At 34.5% G+C, this 23763-nt stretch overlaps 2 protein-coding genes across 2 annotated transcripts in view; one reads left to right on the top strand and one right to left on the bottom strand.

Moving 5' to 3' along the window:
* The window catches only part of LOC149793074 (serine beta-lactamase-like protein LACTB, mitochondrial), a 32716-nt gene extending 23061 nt beyond the window's left edge, over positions 1 to 9655 (bottom strand). Inside the window, exons 1-2 of the mRNA XM_089966972.1 lie at positions 9144 to 9655; positions 5912 to 5978 (exon numbers count right to left, since the gene is read on the bottom strand). Of these exons, the coding sequence (XP_089823098.1) occupies positions 5912 to 5978; positions 9144 to 9644 (568 nt within the window). The 5' untranslated portion in view covers positions 9645 to 9655. The remainder of the gene's footprint in view (positions 1 to 5911; positions 5979 to 9143) is intronic.
* A 5911-nt stretch (positions 9656 to 15566) lies between these two features.
* Positions 15567 to 23763, top strand: part of LOC149793073 (uncharacterized) — an 80577-nt gene continuing 72380 nt past the window's right edge. Inside the window, exon 1 of the mRNA XM_089966971.1 lies at positions 15567 to 16515. Coding sequence (XP_089823097.1) covers positions 16270 to 16515 — 246 coding nt within the window. The 5' untranslated portion in view covers positions 15567 to 16269. The remainder of the gene's footprint in view (positions 16516 to 23763) is intronic.

The following is a 23763-nucleotide window of genomic DNA, read 5'->3' as shown; positions in this document are numbered from 1 at the left end:
TACTGTTTTAAGAATTCCTACCATGATCAATTACTGCATTAGTAATATTATCACAGTAAATTATTGCATGAGTATTCCATGCATTATCATGTACAATTACTGTATGAGTGTTCCATGTATTATCATGATCAATTACTTCATGAGTAATCAAAGTATTTGCATGATCAATTAGTGTATGAGTATTCTTACCATGATCATTTACTGTATGATAATCTTATCATGAGCAATTACTGTATGAGTATTCTTACCATTATCAATTACTGCAGAAGTATTCTTAGCATGATCAATTACTGTACAGGTCTTATTATGATCAATTACTATGAGTATTCCTACCATGATCAATTACTGCATGGGTATTCTTAGCATGATCAATTACTGTACGAGTATTATTATCATTATCAATTACTGTGAGCATTCTTATCATGATAAATTACTGGTTGAGTATTCCATTTATTATCATGATCAATTACTGCATGAGTATTCTTATCAAGATCAATTAATGTATGGATACTCTTTCATGATAAATTATTGCTTGAGTATTCCATGAATTATCATGATCAATTACTGCATGAGTATTCTTATGAAGATCAATTAATGTATGGGTAATCTTTCATGATCAATTATTGCATGAGTATTCCATGTATTATCATAATCAATTACTGTATGAGTACTCTTATCATGATCAATTATTGCATGAGTATTATTATCATGATCAATTAATACATGTGTATTGTTATTATGATTAATTACTGCATGTGTATTCTCACCTGAATAAATTAATGCATGACTATTCTTATCATGCTCAACTGCTGCATGTGTAACCTTAATGATCAATTACTGCAGGAGTATTCTTACCTGGAGAAAGTAATGTATGAGTATTCCAATAATTATTATTGATCAACTACTGCATGAGTATTCCATCTATTATCATGATCAATTACTGCATGAGTACTCCATCTATTATCATGATCAATTACTGCAGGAGTATTCCATCTATTATCATGATTAATTACTGCATGTGTATTTTTATAATGATCAATAACTCCATGTATATTCTTATCATGATCAATTACTGCATGTATATTCTTACCTGAATCAATTACTGCATGAATATTCTTTGGTCTATACAGTTGGTAGTTTGGCCTGACTTACAAGCAAGTATCTGTGGTAATTTCAATATGTTGGTACATGATGAAAAAGGGTAAAAATTATCTTTCAGACTGAGTTTACATGACAGATATTTCTAATGCAGATAACAAGCTTCATAATCATATGTACATGAGTAGTGAAGTTAAAATACTTGAAGTGAAGTTAAAATACTAGAAGTGAATTTAAAATACCTGAAATAAGGTTATAATACTTGAAGTGAGGTTATGATACTTGAAGTGAGGTTATAATACTTGAAGTGAGGCTATAATACTTGAAGTGAGGCTATAATACTTGAAGTGAGGTTATAACTTAAAGTGAAGTTAAAATACTAGAAGTGAAGTTAAAATGCTTTAAGTGAGGTTATAATACTTGAAGTGAGGTTATAATAAAGTGAGGTTATAATACTTGAAGTGAAGTTAAAATACTAGAAGTGAAGTTAAAATACTAGAAGTGAAGTTAAAATGCCTTAAGTGAGGTTATAATACTTGAAGTGAAGTTAAAATACTAGAAGTGAAGTTAAAATACTAGAAGTGAAGTTAAAATACTAGAAGTGAAGTTAAAATGCTTTAAGTGAGGTTATAATACTTAAAGTGAAGTTAAAATGCTTTAAGTGAAGTTAAAATACTTGAAGTGAAGTTAAAATACTTGAAGTGAAGTTAAAATACTAGAAGTGAAATTAAAATGCTTTAAGTGAGGTTATAATACTTGAAGTGAGGTTATAATACTTAAAGTGAGGTTATAATACTTGAAGTGAGGTTATAATACTTAAAGTGAGGTTATAATACTTGAAGTGAAGTTAAAATACTAGAAGTGAAGTTAAAATACTAGAAGTGAAGTTAAAATGCTTTAAGTGAGGTTATAATACTTGAAGTGAGGTTATAATACTTAAAGTGAGGTTATAATACTTGAAGTGAAGTTAAAATACTAGAAGTGAAGTTAAAATACTAGAAGTGAAGTTAAAATACTAGAAGTGAAGTTAAAATGCTTTAAGTGAGGTTATAATACTTAAAGTGAAGTTAAAATGCTTTAAGTGAAGTTAAAATACTTGAAGTGAAGTTAAAATACTTGAAGTGAAGTTAAAATACTAGAAGTGAAATTAAAATGCTTTAAGTGAGGTTATAATACTTGAAGTGAGGTTATAATACTTAAAGTGAGGTTATAATACTTGAAGTGAGGTTATAATACTTAAAGTGAGGTTATAATACTTGAAGTGAAGTTAAAATACTAGAAGTGAAGTTAAAATACTAGAAGTGAAGTTAAAATGCTTTAAGTGAGGTTATAATACTTGAAGTGAGGTTATAATACTTAAAGTGAGGTTATAATACTTGAAGTGAAGTTAAAATACTAGAAGTGAAGTTAAAATACTAGAAGTGAAGTTAAAATGCTTTAAGTGAGGTTATAATACTTGAAGTGAGGTTATAATACTTAAAGTGAGGTTATAATACTTGAAGTGAAGTTAAAATACTAGAAGTGAAGTTAAAATACTTAAAGTGAAGTTAAAATACTAGAAGTGAAGTTAAAATGCTTTAAGTGAGGTTATAATACTTGAAGTGAGGTTATAATACTAGAAGTGAGGTTATAATACTTGAAGTGAGGTTATAATACTTGAAGTGAAGTTAAAATACTAGAAGTGAAGTTAAAATACTAGAAGTAAATTTAAAATGCTTTAAGTGAGGTTATAATACTTGAAGTGAAGTTAAAATACTAGAAGTGAAGTTAAAATGCTTTAAGTGAGGTTATAATACTAGAAGTGAGGTTATAATACTTAAAGTGAGGTTATAATACTTAAAGTGAAGTTAAAATACTAGAAGTGAAGTCAAAATACTTGAAGTGAAGTTAAAATGCTAGAAGTGAAGTTAAAATGCTTTAAGTGAGGTTATAATACTTGAAGTGAGGTTATAATACTAGAAGTGAGGTTATAATACTTGAAGTGAGGTTATAATACTTGAAGTGAAGTTAAAATACTAGAAGTAAAGTTAAAATGCTTTAAGTGAGGTTATAATACTTGAAGTGAGGTTATAATACTTGAAGTGAAGTTAAAATACTTGAAGTGAAGTTAAAATACTAGAAGTGAAGTTAAAATGCTTTAAGTGAGGTTATAATACTTGAAGTGAGGTTATAATACTAGAAGTGAGGTTATAATACTTGTAGTAAAGTTAAAATATGTGAAGTGAGGTTATAATACTTGAAGTGAGGTTATAATACTTGAAGGGAGGTTATAACTTAAAGTGAAGTTAAAATACTAGAAGTGAAGTTAAAATACTAGAAGTTAAAATATGTGAAGTGAGGTTATAATACTTGAAGTGAGGTTATAATACTTGAAGTGAGGTTATAATACTTGAAGGGAATTTAAAATACTTGAAGTGATGTTAAAACACTTGAAGTTAAAATACTTGAAGGCAAAAGGTGTTGTAGTCTATGACTTAAATGTGACAGACTGAATTCATATCAACATGCAATTGTTTACTTTATAGAAATTTGGTGAAAATCCTGCATCTGAGTAGGTTTCACTTTTATAATGTTTGGATTACCAACTTTGTTCAAGGTGTCAACCTACCCCACACAATTTTGGAGAGCAGAACAACAGCTTGCCCAAATAAGATGGGAAACATAGCATAATCATGTGGCAGAATAAAAGTTGGCCCAACCAGAATGGGAAACATAGCATAATCATGTGGCAGAATAAAAGTTGGCCCAACCAGAATGGGAAACATAGCATAATCATGTGGCAGAATAAAAGTTGGCCCAACCAAGTTGGACTACATAATCAGCAGGCAGAACAAAAGCTACATTATTGGGTGGAAGAACAAGAGCTAAAACATCAGGTGGTAGTAGAAAAATACATAATTAGGTGCCAGAACAAAGGAGAACAAAGGTTTGGCTAAAATAATATTATATATATATTCAACAATAAAGAATTTAAATAATTTCATACCATGTTCATGAAAAGTTCACAATATAATTATGAATCTTCTTTATATCCTGTGTTCTTAAACCTACATGGGTTCAATGCTAAAGTGTGGAACCATATCAATCGTCATTGGTACAGTATGTGGATCTTAGCTAACTAACCATATCAAGCAGCATGAAAATTAGTCAGTCTCCAAGTGTTTGTGAGTCTCTGGGTCTCCTAGTGTATCTGTGAATCTCTGGGTCTCCTAGTGTTTGTGTCTCTGGGTCTCTTAGAGTGTTTGTGTCTCTAGGTGTTTGTGAGTTTCTGGGTCTCCTAGTGTGTCTTTTTCTCTGAGTCTCCAAGAGTGTTTGAGTCTCTAGGTGTTTGTGAGTCTCTGTGTCTCATAGTGTGTTTGTGAATCTCTGTGTCTCCTAGTGTGTCTCCTGAGTCTCTAGATCTACTAGTAGGTTGATGATTCTCTGGGTCCCCTAGAGTTTGTGAGTCCCCTGTGACTTTGTGTGTTTGTGTGTGTATGTATATATATATAGAGAGAGAGAGAGAGAGAGAGAGAGAGAGAGAGAGACAGACAGACAGACAGACAGAGACAGAGACAGAGACACAGAGAGAGAGACAAACAACTTGAAAATACCCTGGTAACAAACTGACAGTACACAGGCAATACAATGACCCTAAAAACAGATCTGGAAATAGGTTCACACAATACTGGCATGAAATTGTACAAACCTGACAATGAACTAGCATTGATGTCTGGTTGTTGTTATATTCTGTCATCAAAGTAACAATAAAATGACAATAAATTAGCAAGTCTTCTGCATAAAAAACACTTTTTATGCAAAATGACAATAATCTGGAAAAATTTAACTTTGATTTTAACAAAACAATTACATCTAACAATAAACCTGCAAAGAGAGAGTTGTACTGACCAGCCATATCAGACACTTAACTAACAAAAAAAAATTCATCGAACTTTAATTGTATAGAACAGATACACTGGAAAAGATGCAACTTAGAGATATGTACAAATCAACTGCATCTGACAAAAACAATCCTGTCACAGCCATTTCAAAACAATCCATTCATAGCCATTACAAAAACAATCCTGTCATAACCATTACAAAAACAATCCTGTCATAGCCATTACAAAAACAATCCTGTCAAAGCCATAACAAAAATAATCCTGTCATAGCCATCTCAAAACAGTTCTGTCACAGCCATTACAAAAACAATCCTGCCATAACCATTACAAAAACAATCCTGTCATGGCCGCTACAAAAACAATCCTGTCATAACCATTACAAAAACAATCCTGTCATAACCATTACAAAAACAATCCTGTCAAGGCCACTACAAAAACAATCCTGTCAAGGCCACTACAAAAACAATCCTCTCATTGCCATTACAAAAACAATCCTGTCATAACCATTACAAAAACAATCCTGTCATGGCCGCTACAAAAACAATCCTGTCATGGCCGCTACAAAAACAATCCTGTCATAACCACTACAAAAACAATCCTGTGATAACCATTACAAAAGCAAATCATCATAGCCATTACAGAAACAATCCTGTCATAGCCATTTCAAAACAATCCTGTCATAGTTATTACAAAAAACAAATCTGTCAGCACACAGACAACAGCATGATTGTACAATGCTAGTTAACTGACAATAAACTGACAACAGACTGGAAATTTTCAAAAGGGGATTGTTTGCCATCTTGACCCTCTGTCCCGGTCAGCAGACCACCCAGATGACCCCAAAATACTGTATACTGCTCAATAATAACACACATCGACAATTTATATGCTGACACATCACCCCATCCCAGTCAACTGGATATTATACTGACCATCTGACCACACCAGCTGACCATTAACACTGACTGCAATAGTAAGTCCTGGGGTGCCTGTCTCATCCTGCAAGTACACAATATAAACAGTAAGCAGGTGTACAATAAATACACAATATAAACAGTAAGCAGGTGTACAATAAATAAACAATATAAACAGTAAGCAGGTGTACAATAAATACACAATATAAACAGTAAGCAGGTGTATAATAAATACACAATATACACAGCAAGCAGGTGTACAATAAATACACAATATAAACAGTAAGCAAGTGTACAATAAATATACAATAAAAACAGTAAGCAAGTGTACAATAAATACAAAATAAAAAAAAATTAAGCAGGTGTAAAATAAATCAATATAGGGCAAAAACAATATGTGTGTTTCCTATTGCAATGGGTTTTAAAATTAGGGTAGGCAGGTTGGTTTTTAAATCTTTTTTGAACATATATATATTTAATGTGATTTTTTTACCATGGGGGGAGTGCAAGGTTTACATCAAGAAATGGGTGGGGGGGATAAACAGTAAGCGGTATAAAATAAGTACACTATATAAACAGAAAGCATCTACAAAATAAACTGCACAATATAAACAGTAAGCAGGTGTAAAATATAATAAAAACTGATAAATAGTAAGCAATGTATCTTTCAAAAATACTGTAGTTTAGTCTCTAGGCATAATTCATTTCTTTTTAATTCTTTTATTTAGCCCAGCATATGTTGTATTTGTAACCAGGATTTTGTGTTTGTTACGACACACATCCCCAAACTTTCCTGTTTTGATTTCACCCCAATGTTTAAACCTCTCTGCTACATCCCTGGGGGTAAAAGGAGACCCAGAAGCAAATGTCAGTTATGTGCCTTTGTCATTTCATGTCAGGTAAACATGTGAATATTATTAGGGTGGAGATCTTCACAGATTCCAAACTATGACCAGGGAATAAATCCGCTTAAGAGTTATGAATGAACCCTAGGACCAACACTAATTCAATGACATTTTGTATTGTCATACCCAGGATGGGTATAGAGTGTATGGTTTCAGTGTTCGGCTCTCAACTGCTTCCAAGACACAGGAACTTGGCCCTCTGGGGCCATGGGATGGACCCCTGGGTTAATGTCAGTATGAATGTGTCTTCTTATACCTAGTAAAAGAATATGTAAAATATAGGGTGGGGATAATAATTGTTTCAACTTTAAAAATTTGGGCTAGGTTCCTGAGGAATTATGGTAATGTCCTATGTGCACAACCTAGGGCAGTAGGGGTTCCAACCTGACATGAACTGACACTTGAGTTGTGGACCACATGTGTAAATTCCCAGACCCAAATTCCATATGATGACTTTAATGGTGTAGGAGATGTTTAAGGACTTTACACAAGTATATAAATACATAATGACTGTACATGTGTACTGTCAAATGAGTACTGATGTACATTATCACAAGTAGATAAATACATAATGACTGTACATGTGTACTGTCAAATGAGTACTGATGTACATTATCACAATATCCTTCTGCATTTTTGAAAGACTGGAGATAACGACATGTGCTGCATTACTATCTACAGTATGGCCAACCAATTAACAAACTGGAGCCAGTTTTTCAATTAATGTCAGGTATTTTTAAGTGACTAATTTGTCCAAATTATGGAAGTTTTAGTGTACAAGTAAATGGCATTTTGACCACCAGATGTAGTTATAAAAAGAGGGCAGCCATCTTTCACTGTAATCTCTATGAAAAGAATTCCTTTATGCAGTTTTTCCCCATTTACGGTCTCTTTAGATATGGAGTTATCTTTCCTAAAGTTTATACACAAATATTGAATAAGAAGCCACAAATGTATAATACAAGGCAGTTAAATGTATTATACAAGGCAGTTAAATGTATTATACAAGGCAGTTAAATGTATAATACAAGGCAGTTAAATGTATAATACAAGGCAGTTAATAAGAAAACTTCATTATCTGGCATCACACAAATTTTATCAAAGCCTAACATAAATCTTTGCAAATGAAAGAGATATGAAAATTTTCAAGGAAATAATTCTTTTTGCAAATGTTTATGTCACACTCTTAATGAGTTATTTAAACAGTGATTACTAGCAATGCATAAGGGATGATTTTTTTTTTTTAAATATTGCCAATTATAAAAACTTGGCTAAAAAAAACATACCCATCAATACCCATCATGGTTTGGTGACTGATTTATCGGTCAAAGGTTCACAGCCAACATGCAAATAGCCTCAGCCATAGATAGATAGGCAGATTATTAGGTAGGTATATACGTAGGTAATGATACTAATATTGATATATATGTATCTGTACATTGCAGAAACCAACAATGATATTTTACTATGGTGGGGAGTTCGCAGCTTAGTAGGGATTATGAAGTACTGATTTAAAAGCTTCCATTGACTTGTTGCTCACAATACCAAGTGATTCCACTGCATAACAGTTTTTATAAAGAAAGAGTTTCTAAATTGTTCAGTACTCTAACTTTTAACCAAAAAATATGCAAATTGTTAGTGACCTGATTTTCTTAAAATAATTTAATTTCAAAATCAGCATAAGATTTAGAATGTATGCATCTGTTTGGTTTAAGTCTGACTAAGTAATCAGCGGTGTCTATTGCTGGTGCCTATTTTTAATAAGTAAGGGAGTCTATTGAACTCACGTCGTTGTTGAAGGATACACAATACTAATTATATGGAAGAACTTTGAACCAGTCTAGAAATGGGTTAACAAAAATTAGAGTTTATGGGTTTGGTCGTCCATATTGCTTAATAATGAAAAGTACAATTTTAGAATAAAATATATTTTGAGAGGTTATCCTATCTGTAATTTAAAAAAAAAAACTATAGACAAAATTATATTTAGGCAATTTTAGTATTTTTATAGACTTGACTTAGGAGCACTCAATAATGAAAGTAGCACCTGATTCATTCAGTGCATGTTTCATGCACGTGTAGATAAAAAAAATGACGTGGTTCATATCGTGTTCTCCACACAGAAGCTTGCACCAAGGATAGTTGTGCATGGAAAAATATAGGTCTGCACCCAGAAATTTTAAGTTATTGAATTTTGAATATCATGGTGTTTCTATGTGTTTACTATGGGAGTTGAGTTAGTACCGTGAGTCCTGAAGGATACACCCAAAGATTTATTTTCAACTTGAGGAAATTTATGAAGAAGGTTAGTGGATTGAATTTCAACAGTCAAAGCTGCCTTTTACCTTTATTCTCCTCGCAAGATCTCGGGCTTTCTCAATCGCAACAACAAAGTTCTTCTCCTTCCTCGTTGATAACTTTTTCCCCTTCTCCTTTAACTGAGTGAGAACATTGTTAGTCTCCCGCGGTTCCACCTCACACTGTGTCTGGGAACGACTGATTCCCCATGTTACACCACACAGGACGACAGTCACCACCCCTAGTACTGCCCTGTACCGCCATCCTGTTTTGTGAGGCCCATGCACCCTGCTGGTAAATAATGTTTTTGTGATTTGGGCAGTTGGGTTTACGACAATAAGGATGGGCCTGAGGAGCGGCAGAATATTATCGTTAACACATGGACCTGCAACCTTTGCCCTCAGCCACGCTTGGGGCTTGGGTGAATGTGTCCTTATTATCCAAGTCGAAAAAATTCGAGATGATAAAAGAAAGCCCCTTAAATCTCCAGGTAGATATGTTCCAGCTAAAGCTGTAAATGATTTCCGAAATAGTGAAACGTTGTACATGTCTGGCCTGTGTACACATAAACATAAGGGATATAACTCTTAGAGACTCCAGTCTTCAAATCGCACAATGGAACCATTTTGCCATGAGGGATTGTTTCAAAGTAATTTTAAAAATAAATAAAAATTACAAAAAAATAAGTTCGCTCGCCGAGGTTTCAATGTTAACCTATTTATAGGTTAGCGTATCGGAGCCTTGGATAGTGTAGTTGGGCAGTCTAGGAAACATTATTTAAATATACTTTTTAATTGTGTTTCCACTAACACAATACAAAACAAATATCAACAGTCAACAGACGGATATACGAAGAAGTTATGTAAGGAAATAAAGAAACTTCTGAAACAAAATAATCTACAGTACGAAATGCGGAAAGATTATATATTGAAACGTACTACAAATTATCAGGAAATGACATTTATTCAAACCGCGCACTCCTGAGATGCACAGCATCGAGATGAATAAAGTTACTTTGATAATGTCTTATGAAGAGAGTTATTTTTTGTCCGACTTTGTTGTTGCTGTTGTTGTTCTTGACAACCTAAATAATTACCTTTTAAGCACGCTAATACCTTATAATGACAATACTAGTCATGCTTCATTAAACGTTTGCTCCTTATGTTTTTAGTATTCTACAGTCTCTCATTCTATATCTGCTATGAGATTATTTCAAAATAAAATTAATTTTATATTTTTGTTTTTGTTTGTCTTTACCGCTAAGACCGCCAAAAGCTTATATTCTCAAGCTGGTTCATTCAAAATGTCGACCATTAAAAGCTGGTTATGTTAGGATAGTTGCTTTCTTTTTTCATCAACAATGTGCCAGTCATCGTTCAGAAACAAAGTTAGTGTACCTTGGTAAACATCAGTCAGTAACCCTAACCTCTGATATGTTCATGATCTGTCACAATAGCATTATCATCCTTAAATAACCCTTTTATGTTGTATGCCTCTTTAGAGACAATGGATTGGCAGCTAATAACAATGTACCAAAAACATTTTTTTATTTCCGACTGTCACAGATTTTGTGCAAATGTAGCCGTTCATTAACTGGTCACTTCCCCACTTAGCATGTTACAAGACATTCTTAGATACAATTATCAGTTTCTCAGACACATTTAATATACATCATTGTCTTCAATATTTATCTAAGGCAGGAAATAAATATACATTTTTGAGTATTGATATTTTCTTCCATGTTAATCTTTAGGTGAGTGATTTGTTGAACTTTAGGTAATGCATTACCATAAAATTGCCATTTGTTATTATGTTTACTTCCAAGAAAAAGCCAGATATAATAATGGTCAGTGTAAAAATTGCTAAGTTCTGTGTCTCCTTTTTGTTCATCAAATAAATGACCGCTCCAGTGGCCTTGGTGGTTAGAGCGTCCGCCTCGAATGCGGGGGGTCACGGGTTCGAACCCCGGCCAAGTCATAGCAAAGACTTTTTTAAAAATAAGTGGTACTAGCAGCTGCCTCGCGTGGCGCTCAGCATTATGAAGTTGGTGTTAGGACTAGTCGGCCTCGTGTCAGGATAATGTGACTGGGTGGAACATGATGCTATATGTCTGCGGCATGATGCCATGGTGCTAGAATTCACTATAAAATGCCACACTGCAGACATCGTAGCGATATGACTGAAATATTGTTAAAGCTACGTTAAAAATCCAAATAACACACACACACACATTAATATGTCATGTCTTTCGCAAGCTGCTCTGTCAGTTGAAAACCACATCTCTCAGTACTTAGCAGTACATAGCTTTTCTCTATTTATGGCTTGAACGAGATGTTGTAATGGGAGAAAGTGATGTTATTTATGTATTTGTCTCATATCGGCTGAGTAATTGATTTTAGATAATTATATCCGTTTACAGGCAAGCATTTTCGCGTTGGTCGTTATGATTTCTTCTTCTCTCATTTCCACTCTTTTTGCACGTGTTGTCTTAAATCTGAGATCCTGATGAATAGCACAAGACTGCAATGTACAGTGAACAGTTAAAACCTTTAAGTTATATGATATCTATAGGTTGCTACATTCGTATAGGAAAATACAAATGAGTTTTTATGAGTAATATTGCATGACCATGAGAGTACAGTATTAGTCCGAAAAAGAAAAAAAAAAAAAACAACCGGGTTCATAATTTCCCATACAAATGCAGTAACCTTTTTACTATATACTTATTTTGTTTTCCTACCTAAGACTTAATAGTAAAATAATACAAGAAGGTATAAGTCTTTTTTATTAAGATGATGATATGTTAGGTACATAAGACAAATAAGCATGTTGATAATAATGTAAATTTTACAAGTGGTTCTGATGTTGACGGACCAGCACGTGTTGTTACTGAACATCATGACTTAGAACATCGAGTAATGAAATTAATATGCTTCTTATAAATTCTCCTAACAAAGTATTGCTAGATTTTGTAAATAAAAATCCAAGATATGTGTATAGAAAATGTGAAAGAGACGTTGAATTCAGAGGAAATCCCATGGACGGGATTACTATTAAGAGCAACAAAACTTGCAGGATGTGACCAGGATTCGCCATGAAATTGGCCAGATATTAGGAGAATGACACTGTGCGTGATACTTTTACGGTAATGGAAAACAAAGCCAGGAAAATGGATGACACTGATGCTGTTTTTTCACATACATTGTTCAATTATTCGTTTATTGTCAGGTTATTTGTTTATTTTGTTGTTTGTTTATTTTAATGTTGATAGTATAATATGTAATTAAATCACTTTTCAATTCTTTTTTAATAACCATTTGTGTGTGTGTTCTACGACAGCATATTGAACCAAATTTTCTTGCATTGTCACATTGAAAAGTATATGCCTCCTTACCTATCTACATGTGACACTAAACTGACAAATTATTATAAAAAATGGACTGAAAGTTAATTCATATTCGTTTCATTATAATTTGATTCAGTTGTCACCATTTTTCAGCTCTTCAAATTCCACTCACGTGTTCGCTTGTCACGTAATGAATTCAGTCATTAATCATTTACTAATCTGAATTTCGTTAATTTCTTTTCTGTTTAGTTTGCTGATTCAATTTTCACTTTTTGTCATTTCATTCTTCTTTAGGTTATTCGTTCACGATCCTGTTTAATTTCAACCCATCTAAATTCAGCTCTTTCACTAATTTCTCGATTAATTTTTTCACTCCACGCCCCGAGTGGCCGAGTGGTCTAAAGCGCTTTCCGTTACGGATCACTGCCATCTCACCTCTGTCTGCGTGGGTTCAAGTCTCAGATTCGGCCAATGTGGGTGTGTGAGAAAGCTTGCCAGTAGCTTCTCGTGGGTCGGTGGTTCTTTCCGGAGTTTTCCCCAGGTTCTTCCTCCACCATTAATACTAGCCGCCATGTATAGCCTATCGTGTGCTGAAAAATGGCAAACTACAGCTTAGAGCCCCACAGTGTGAAGGGGCCTCCCAGAATGTCAGATTTTTTTTACAGCCATATTCTCTGTTAAAACATACCAAATAGGGCCTCTACAATTTCCCATAGCTTAGGGCCTCGCCATGTCTGAATCCGGCGCTGCATTTTGTCATTGTCTTTCCGTCCTTCGTCGCTTCCTGCATTGGATCATCAATTTCCATTTTTTAATTTGTTCTTCAATTCTTTCGCTTATTCAGTCACTTGTTCAATATTTACTGATTTTCTTGATTAATTTATTTATTCATTTGTTTGTTCATTCATTCATTTTTCTTCTCCTGCATTACTGATTTAATCTTCAGTCTCTTCATTAATTCATACTCATTTGTCTTATTCTTGCATGCATTCATTCATATATATCATTCTTTCTTTCATTTCGGATTTATACGTACATGTTAAGCTTACTTAGTTTGGCTCTGCAGAAGACTTTGTCATCGCGATATCAGTGTTATATTAGATGGACAATTTTTCGCTTTTGCTCGCATTTTGTTTCCATTTTTCGAAATTCTGTCACCTATTGTTTCACATATCCGTAAATTATGTGCTTGTTATATATCCACGTTTTACTAATATGACCTATATAATTTACCATTCACTGTCTTCCATGTTAACTTTAGCCAAATCTACTGTATGTACTGTCACAACATTTAGTTTTCGGTAATTTTAAAAAGCAGACGTATAAAATAATGAACTTGCACACACACAAAAATCTCAGGAAAATTTATGTAGGAAAAATGTAAAAAAAAAATAAATTAAAAGGCTACATAGTGATAAGCAAGGACTCTAAGTGCAAGTAGTAAATACTAATATTAAGTAGCGATGGATGGGTTGAGTTTTATTGTCAAGCGAAAGTTTGCATCAAAGATTAATTGAATACAATGTTGAACTGCGTCATAATTTATGATGTGTAAAAAGGGTATTTATTATTTTATTTTATATCATTGTTTTTGTATACATGTACTATTTTAAATTTTACTTTTCTCTAGTACTGTACACTACCTAAGATCATACAAAATATTGTAAATTGAGGGATGAACCAGAGAAAACTGCCATGAAAATTATAAGCACCTATTCAGACTAATAAGTGTTACTTTTCCCGATTTTTCTGTCGAAACCCAATAACTGCTGATTATGTTCCTTTTTAGCTGACAAAAGTACCTTTTTTTCCCCTCTAAAAATGTATATGGTCGTCAAGCTTAAGATCTTAGTGGAAACTGAAAAAAAAAAAAAGAAAGAATAAACGAAACTAAAGAAAAGATGTCCTTGAAGAACAGATATAGAAAGCCACTGTTACCATTCACTCTGGAAATTAATCATCGTAGTATAACCTAAGCATGATCAAACTATAAAAAGGGTAAACTAGTAAGGTACACAGTAATGTGTAACTTATGTCGTAAAGTTGCTGATCAGTTAATGAAACATTTAGACTTAAGAGAAGCTGTTTTAATGATTTTAAGAAGACAACTTTTGTTTTTTCTTCTTAGTTACCTAGTATATTATTATTATTATTATTATTATTGGGTGAGTGTGTCCCCGCTATCGGAGTTTTAGGGAGCCGCAGCGGCTTAATGGTTGGCATGCCGGACCAACAATCGAAAGGGTACGGGTTCGTATCATAGCATAGGACAAGTCTGGCAAATGTATACGCAACACCTGGCTTGATTGGGCAACGCCCGTTTTAAGTTCCGATGATTTCTTACTGAGGTGAACTCAGGTATCATGGTCTGTGATTTTCCATTAAGTGTTTTGACCAAGAAGAGCGGATATCTTATGTTAATATCAAAGCGACTTAGCAATTCTGTTTGCAATTTTTTTATTTATCAAAGTAATTGTTTTGATAAAAATGTTTAAAATATTTTTTTTTTAATTTTCATTTGTAAAATGAGTTTTGTTATTATTACTTATTTCATGTTCTGAAATTTACTTGCTTTTTATTCTGACATGAAGGGGTGGGAATGGGCTTGGGTGGAGTGGGGTGGCTGGTAAGAGGAGGGGCAAATGACAGTTTAGTGGAATGGCAAGAGCCATATCGAGCAGATTGCTGGAGTGTGTGTGTGTGTGTGTGTGTGTGTGTGTGTGTGTGTGTGAAATTTTCTCTTTCGAAAAAAGTTACCAGAGGGTACCCTGAACATTATTTCAACAAAAATGAAGAAAATCATTATGCATATCGCTTCTGCCACACGACTTTTTAAATTCTATTATCGTTGTAAGAATATGGCAGAATATCGGAAAGGGAAAAATCATACATACATACATACATACATACATACATACATACATACATATAAGCCTGTGCTTATGCCGTCTAGAAACCCACCATAAATATAAGGAGACCTGCTATCACCCTAACATATAGACAGGAAAATTGTACAATAAGGTTTTAAAAGTTTTGAGAAAGTCCCTGATGGGTTACTTTCTTTGATGGGTTTTGAAACATTTTCCTTTCATATGCAATTATTTCTTTGTGCATCGAAGAAACCAGTCTAAGAAACACATGACAGTTGACCCGCGATAACTTGAGTGGAGAGCTATGCAGCATCATATATGAAATCGTTTAAAAGTAGCAAAGAAAGTGGCCGCAGTGGACGTTCATTTCATGTTTCTCCAGTGTTAGGAGTTACTTCCTCGACATTGATGTTCTTATTTAGAAGGATGTATTTTATTTAGACTGTATCGGTATTTTACGTGAACAAAGAAAAGTTTTGAGTGTGATGCGGTACTGGATGAACTCAAGCGTGTCAAATCCCTTTTGATGGCAGGTTCTTTGTTGAATTCCATCACATACTATACAATACAACTTTTATTCTAAAGACGGCAGCCCATTGGTCACGGGTGGTTTAACGCGAACAGTAGGCTATTTGGCTATCGATAAAAGGTGCTGGGCACAATGGCATGGGAACGGAAATGACAATTGTTTTACCACGACTCTAATAATGTAATTGAAGAGTTTAAAGTGGAGAAAGTCTAACTTGATTGCAGATAGAGACAAGTAACAAAAATCAATAAAGGGACAGATTGTATTTCGGCTTTGGTAATGGGATCTGATCAAATAGCAGATTGACTAAAAAATATGTACGGATTGCCGATTAGTATTGTCCTGTGAACAAGGCAACTTTTAGAGTGACTGGCCATATTTCTTGGAGTTGAAAAAGAGATGTGATCGTAATTCCTAGCTTTTGGACAATGGCAAAGTCATTGTCACCGTATCCAATGCTAAATGATGGATACTGTACTCGTGGGAAACTTCCGAGGGTACGGACTCAAGACACCAAAACAAGATGTTTTGGACGGCTTTGGATTTTTCTTCTGCTTGGAACTCTTATTGGAGTGTTTGGTTTGGTCATTGGAGGCCTTTACTTCAGTCTGCAGGCAGTGACCAACTCGACTGAGCACACAGAAATCTTCCCATCCTACATTGTATCAATACTGGTAAGATACTTGTGAACTAGACTTAATAGCATGCTCACATGGTAATTCACATGATTTGGTGTAGGCCAATAAATCAGCCCTTCACCCGTGATGATTTTGATTTTCGGGTGAGGGGTTGATATCATAAATTCATTAAAAGCTGAAATTATTCTGCATCCAAATTTGGCTGCACACATTGATGTATATTTTGTGCACTTACCGGTATTTCTCGTGGCTGTGCAGCTACCATCGGCTCAAGAGTTCTTTTGGTGACGTGTAGAATATACTTCCTGAGGAAATCATATCTTTGCATTTCTACAGTAGATATCTATCTTTGGTTTGTTTGCAAAAAAGCTTCCTCATTTTGAAGTTTAGGTAGACAAAATGCATTGGTGTCAATTTCAGCCTCCATAGATACTAAGGAAATGTATCATGTAAGGAATGAAATGAGACCAAATTAAAATTTTGGTTGAGGTGGGTGGGTTCTCTTTTCAAATAAGACATGATTATGTATCCATGAAAATACACACACACACACACACACACACACACATACATATATATGATTTCATTATTTGTACAGTGTTTTGTGTGTGTGTGTTTTTTGTTTTTTGCTAACAGTTTACTAACAGCAAATCAACAAATTAAGGGCTGTATAATGCTGAGGCCGGAGGAATAAAGTATATTGCCTGCTCACTGCCCTTTCCTGGTTTGTAGAAACAGTCCATTTCAGTGAAAACTGTCATCTGCATCCAATATTTGCCATGTCATGTTTTAATATTTCTAAAACAAATTGAACAAATAAAAAGGAGGAACTGATATGTACACATTTTCAAATATTAACTCCCAAATTTACAGAATTATCGAGGTTATCAAAGAGAGTGAAAGATCTTACCTGTTGCTTAAAAACAGTGACTTGGCCATGCAAATTTGACAACTGTGTTGCTAAAGAAGCTCCCATTCGATTTTAAATGCCAATAAGTTGACAGTGTTTGGGACCCCATGTCGATGATCAGGTTGAAAAAATAAGGGAGGGTATGCGAATACTGTAAAATCAGTTTATAACACTCTTGTAAATAGTTTTGTTGTTGTTGGGTTTAACACCATTTTTTAGCACATGTTAGGCTATACATGGCGGCCAGTATTAATGGTGGAGGAAGAACCTGGGAAAACCCCGGAAAGAACCTCTGACCCACAAGAAGCTACTGGCAAGCTTTCTCACATATCCACATTAGCCGAATCCAAGACTTGAACCCACACAGACAGAGGTGAGATGGCAGTGATCTGTAACGGAGAGCGCTTTAAACCACTCGGAGCCCCTAAAAAGTAGTTTTGTAACTTTCAGGAGTATCAATGTATATTTTTGTCATATTTATGGACCATACTGATTCCATCAGTATCCAGGGACCATACTGATTCCATCATTATCTAGGGACCATACTGATTCAATCAGTATCTATGGACCATACTGATTCCATTAGTATCTAGGGATCGTACTGATTACATCAGTACAGTATCTAGTAACAGCAAGAATTGAGTACATATTCTTTGCATGTTTTTGAAGCCCACATACAATTGTATTTCGAGACCATCGGAATCAAGCCCATATTATTTGCATGTCTCAGAAGCCTGACACATTAGTATCAAGGGATAAAAAGAACTGAGTCATCATTCTTTATGTCTCAGATGGTTCTCTGGGACACCATAATCTGCATAAAAGTAGGCATATTTTTAATCCTGTACTGCATGAAATTACAACAGTTCATTCTTTGTTATGCAAGATTTTTGTCAGCAAAATTCTCTTTTATTTCTACAAAGCAATTGTTAATCATATAATGTGCAAGCTTTCAAAAAGTTCCGGCAATATTTTTAATGGGATTTGGTAAAACCATGGTGGTTAGATCTGAGCTGACATGCGGATTAATATACCTGTTAATCAGTTGTCAGTTCCTCTGATGATTTTATTCACAGACCAGTTACACGTGTGACACCTCTTTGATAAAAATTGCTGAGAATAGATTTATTATATCATATTATAAATCCTCATAAATGTTTGAAACACTTGAATTGTATCATATACCATATTTACAAAAATAGTGCCAAGATTTTGGGACTTTTTGCATGTCAGAAGATTAAGAACTCGAGTGTTAATTGTCATCAATCTTCATAAAATATGTTTTTTTATGTTATAGGTGTTGTCTAATGTTGTAAAGCGCTTCGAGCTTCTAAAGATTAGGTGCTATACAAAGATTATTATTATTATTATATATTTTTCACTTTTGAGAGATTATCATGTGTACTATTCCGATGGCAGCTTGACATGCTTTCTTTCGTAGCTGCAGGTGAGTATGATTGTTTGAAACTGGCCAGCAGAAATTAGATGTATAACAATTTCTATAAAGAAAACAGAATGTTAAATAGACTGAGAGATTCAGTGAATGAATCATGGAAACGGACATTCACATGGGTATAAAACAAGAAAACAATGTAACATTATTGGCTTTATGCACAGGGTATCGGGACTTTGGAAGGAAACATGCAATGGCAACCCAGGGAACAGGGGTCCACAACTTGAGGATTTGAGCCTTAGCTTTCTGTGGGTAAAATTGTTTAAGTCAAAAGTGAATTAGTATGGTGTGTTGCTTTAAGATTAAACGAGAACAGTGAATGGAACATGGTCATTAGATTCTTCTGATGTCTTGGAAATTTGATTTATTGAAATGGAATTAATCCACTCATATCAATTTATATAGAAAAGAAAGTGTAATCTCTTCCTTGATTCCTTCTGCATGTATTTGCAATCAGAATTAAGGAAATTGACACAGTAAAAGCATTGAGAAATGTTGTAGTTTGAAACGTCTCAATCACAGTATCAAAGAAATCAACTCTTTGATTAATAATTAATTTATTATAATACTAAATATATCACAGTGAATAAGCATTAGCAATCTGATGACATACTGGTGACAATAATGCACTCATAATGTTCAGATTATTGGAGGAATAAAAGTTGCATTATAGGGACTGCAAGTTTTAATGCTGGGACTGCAACTTTTATCAAGGAAGGACTCCTTGACAGCAACTTTCAAAGTCAGAACTCATCTCTGATACCCCACACAATGGTACAGTATCAGGGGACCAAAAGAATAATTGATGTTCATTGGTGTGTCAGAGATGCACATCCCAAAATTTTGATGAACACCATGCTTTTTTATTTTGTGTAATTTGACCCCAAGTTCTGCCACCAAGATTTTTTTTTATACTCACAATCTTAAACCCATCCCTAGGGAAAAGATGTGAAATCCGTCAGTATTATTATGTAGAGTAGGTCTCTGCAGCCCCACAGGACTGGATTATAAGCACCTATGGAGTTCTGATTTGGGGAGAAAAACATTTCTTTATTCATGGTTTGAGAACAAGTATTATGTACCTTAGGTTATTGCTTATTTTTAAAATCCTTGCCTTATGGATTTCATAAATGATTTTTTAAACATTCCCCACATGGGCCTCACAAGAAATTTGATGAATTTTGCCTGTAAAGCAGAGTGATCACCACTTGTCCAGCCAAGTGCTTTTTTCTCAGTTTTCCCACGCTTTTTTTTTTTTAACACCAGCCTGTATAGTTTATATTGCCTTCATTCATGTGAGTGCCACTCTAGTTACAGATTACCAAATTTAGTCCAAGGAGCAAGATGTGGTGAGACTGAGAGATGAGTCAGACTGCAGGTTAGTTGGATGGGACATTTTATGCTCTATATTAAGCTAGTTTGGTGGGTGGTTAAGGTTAGTAACATAGGGTTAATGGGTTGGAGGGAACTGTATATTGAAGTGCTTGATAGGTCACAATTTATGTTTTGACTTTTAGGGAGGCAGTCTGTTGTATTATTAGTTGACCCAGACCTTCAGAAACAGATTGATCTGACCAGTTAGGGTCTATGTTGCCAGGTCAGCAGAGTACACATGTTGTTTTAGTAGTTGTTTTCAGTTTAACACCATTTCTCAGCACAAGATAGGCTATAAATGATGGGTACCTGAGTGCACATGTTAAAGTAAATGCTGATCTGAACAAAATCATCCATGTGTGACTGAATGTTTTGTCAATGCTTCTCTGCCTTTTTTATGTAGACCTAGATGCACTGGACAGGTAGATTAAAAGCTCCTTTGACTTTCACAAGGGTCTACAGCAAACTTTTATTATCTTGCTAAGCAGTGGTCAGTACATTAAAATCTGTCTTGAAAGCAGTGGTCAGTACGGTAAAATCTGTATTGAAAGCAGTGGTCAGTACAGTAAAATCTGTCTTGAAAGCAGTGGTCAGAATTTGCTTAATAGAATCTTTCCTATACATGGATGTTGGGCAGGATAGTTCAGATCTCCAGAGTGGAATTTTTCCATCTAACACTGATGCACAATGAACAATTATTTTTCTCACATTTCTAAAGGAGTACAATGTATTGAGATTAAAAGGCAAAATGGCTTTTTGTGAATACTGATTTTGCTTCAGAACAGAAAAACACCCATTCAAAATGCCTCGATCTTTTTGAGAGAGTAAAATGATATGATTGCACTGAAAAATTAAGTGAAGGCTTTATATGATGCTTAAAACATAAATGCATTCAAACAATACTGGTCTGACTCAGGACAGTTGATTAATTGATAATGCATGAGTCGTCCAGATTGTACACTGAAAATAGCTTCTGAAATGATACCATTGTCAGGTCAAAAATTAAGATTAAACTTGACAGACAAAAAATTTATGTAGCTCTTGGTTTAACTTAATTGTTAATTTGGTTTTTCTTTCATAAGTATAGAATTTGTTTAACTTGATGTATTGCAATACAGGATAGTGTTACTGTATTGAATGTTGTATGTAACTCTCTTGAAAATGCAAAATGATATTAAAATCTAAAAAATAAATCATTTTTATTTATCTTTATTTTGTTTTAAAATCTAAAGTAAACTGTGACATCCGAATCTGATTAAAATAAGATCTCCAGTGTCCTTTCGTTAATATCTGACAACGACCGCTTATGGGTCATCATTTGGTGACCTGTTACTGTATTACCATAATCACTAATTTTATTAGCCAGTCAGGTGAAATCTTAACACATTAACCCCTGGAGCTTTTTGTCATTTTTGCCTGAAAATCGTGTGGAAATACATTTTGAAAGCAATTTTTGAATAGACTTAAAAACACCAAATCCCCGGTCATCTTTCAATAACATACTGCCTAGTTGTGTTAGAAACATCATTTTTTGTTTGCTGTTTGACTCACGCATGAGCAGAAGGGTAAAAGTTCTTTTGTATTGTATTTGCTAAACGGAGCCATTATTTTTTTATGAAGACCACTCTTTATTCTAAATGCCCATCTTATCCTACTTTTTGCAAAGGCTCATCTGTCTGTTTACAGTGCATACCAGTTTGCCTTAGATCTAAGACCAAAAAGTCTAAAATCTGGACAAAAAATCGGATTCCGACCACGGGTGAATTTTGGGTAAAAAAAAAGTCGGGTCCAAAAAATGAGTCTTTTCTATCTGTATTTTGTAGTGCAACTAGATATTCCAGATTATTTGGTATCATTGTAGAGCTACATCTGTCTACCTTTCTATAATACCACCCACTTTAGTGTATCTTGCATGATCATGATGCTACAGAGCTCAGCAGTAGGCTACTCCTCCTGCCCCGTAAAGTCGTCGTTAGGGGTTAATGTGTTAAGGCTTATCATTTGGGAGACTGAGCAGTATGGCTGAAGAGCATCAATGTGTGCCAAACAATTTAATTCACTTTCACTCTTCTGAAAGGTGCATTTACAGTGACTAATTGAAGGGTCGCCAGAAGATAACCCCAGAGTGGTCACTGTCCAATCTGGACATAGGATAGTAGAGATCTTGTTTTAATCAGACTTCCTGACATATGGATGAGTCTGCGCTACATGAGATAGGCGACTGTTTAATTTGTTATCTTCTCTCTTGATATTGGCAACTACTGTATAGCATGTGCAGGATAATTCTTTCATTTTTTCTTTTATTATTGAAAACTATTATTCCAGGTTGAATTACAATTGTTTAAAATCTTCAAATGGTATAATTACAATATAATAATTGCTGTAGTGGTTCTCATAATTAGATTATGTCTGTTGCAAAATGTTTAGGGTACACAAAGATTTGACTTTGGGTTTGGGAGTGCATTATAGTTAATACTGACAGCTTTGGGTGCGCAGGGACAGTTACAATTTCTGAAGTTTTGTACAGCCTACTTGATTGAGAGTGCCAGTTGATTGCCCACATGGACAAATGATCTCCATGCGAGTCATTCCTGTTGGCCAAAAGAGAGTCTGGACTCCACATCTGTCAGGAGTAATGCAACTTGAAGTTTAAACAATTTCTTGCATGCTGAAGATTGGGTCATGAAAATACCAGGCCTCTTTTGAGGTTAAAATTTCAGATCAAATTTGGGAAATCTGATCTGACCTGACATCTTATCTGTAACATGTATGCTGTAGTATGATTTTCTTGCAGTTTTGATGCATGAATACTGTGATGCAAAGAAATTCACCAAGAGCATTTGTTTGAACACATTCCTATTTGAAAACTTCTTTGTTTGCATCAAAGTGTTTGTCTTTTATGGTTTAGTGATATTGAGTAGAAATCAGGACCCACTTTGTCTTCATTGCATAGCACATAGATCAGCAGTGTATTCCAGTCTGGCTGCTGAGAAAGTGGCATTCTTGAAAACATATCAGCAGATACTGTTGAACGTATTTTACCAGTCTGTGATGTTGAATGTTAGAGTAGATGAAAAAACTGATACGTACTTGATATTAACATCTAGTATAAATAGCTACAGAGGGTAAGGTGGTTCACTATGTATGCTGCCCCTGATCATAGTGTAAGGTAGTTCTCAGTGTCTCCTGCTCCTGAATACAGTGTAAGGTGGTTCTGAGTGTTTGCTGCCATAGAACACAGTGTAAGGTGGTTCTCAGTGTCTGCTGCTCTTGAATAGTAAGGTGGTTCTCAATGTTTGCTGCCATAGAACACAGTGTAAGGTGGTTCTCAGTGTTTGCTGCCATAGAAGTGTAAGGTGGTTCTCATTGTTTGCTGCCATAGAACACAGTGTAAGGTGGTTCTCAGTGATTGTTGCCATAGAACAATGTAAGGTGGTTCTCAATGTTTGCTGCCATAGAACACAGTGTAAGGTGGTTCTCAATGTTTGCTGCCATAGAGCAGTGTAAGGTAGTTATTAATATTTTGCTGCCACAGAACAGTGTCAGG

Source organism: Sinohyriopsis cumingii, chromosome 8 (genome assembly GCF_028554795.1).
Source record: "Sinohyriopsis cumingii isolate HCF-2022 chromosome 8, ASM2855479v2, whole genome shotgun sequence".
Lineage (NCBI taxonomy): Eukaryota > Metazoa > Mollusca > Bivalvia > Unionida > Unionidae > Sinohyriopsis > Sinohyriopsis cumingii.
The sequence above is the reverse complement of the archived record's forward strand: the minus strand, read 5'-3'. Positions and strand labels throughout refer to the sequence as shown.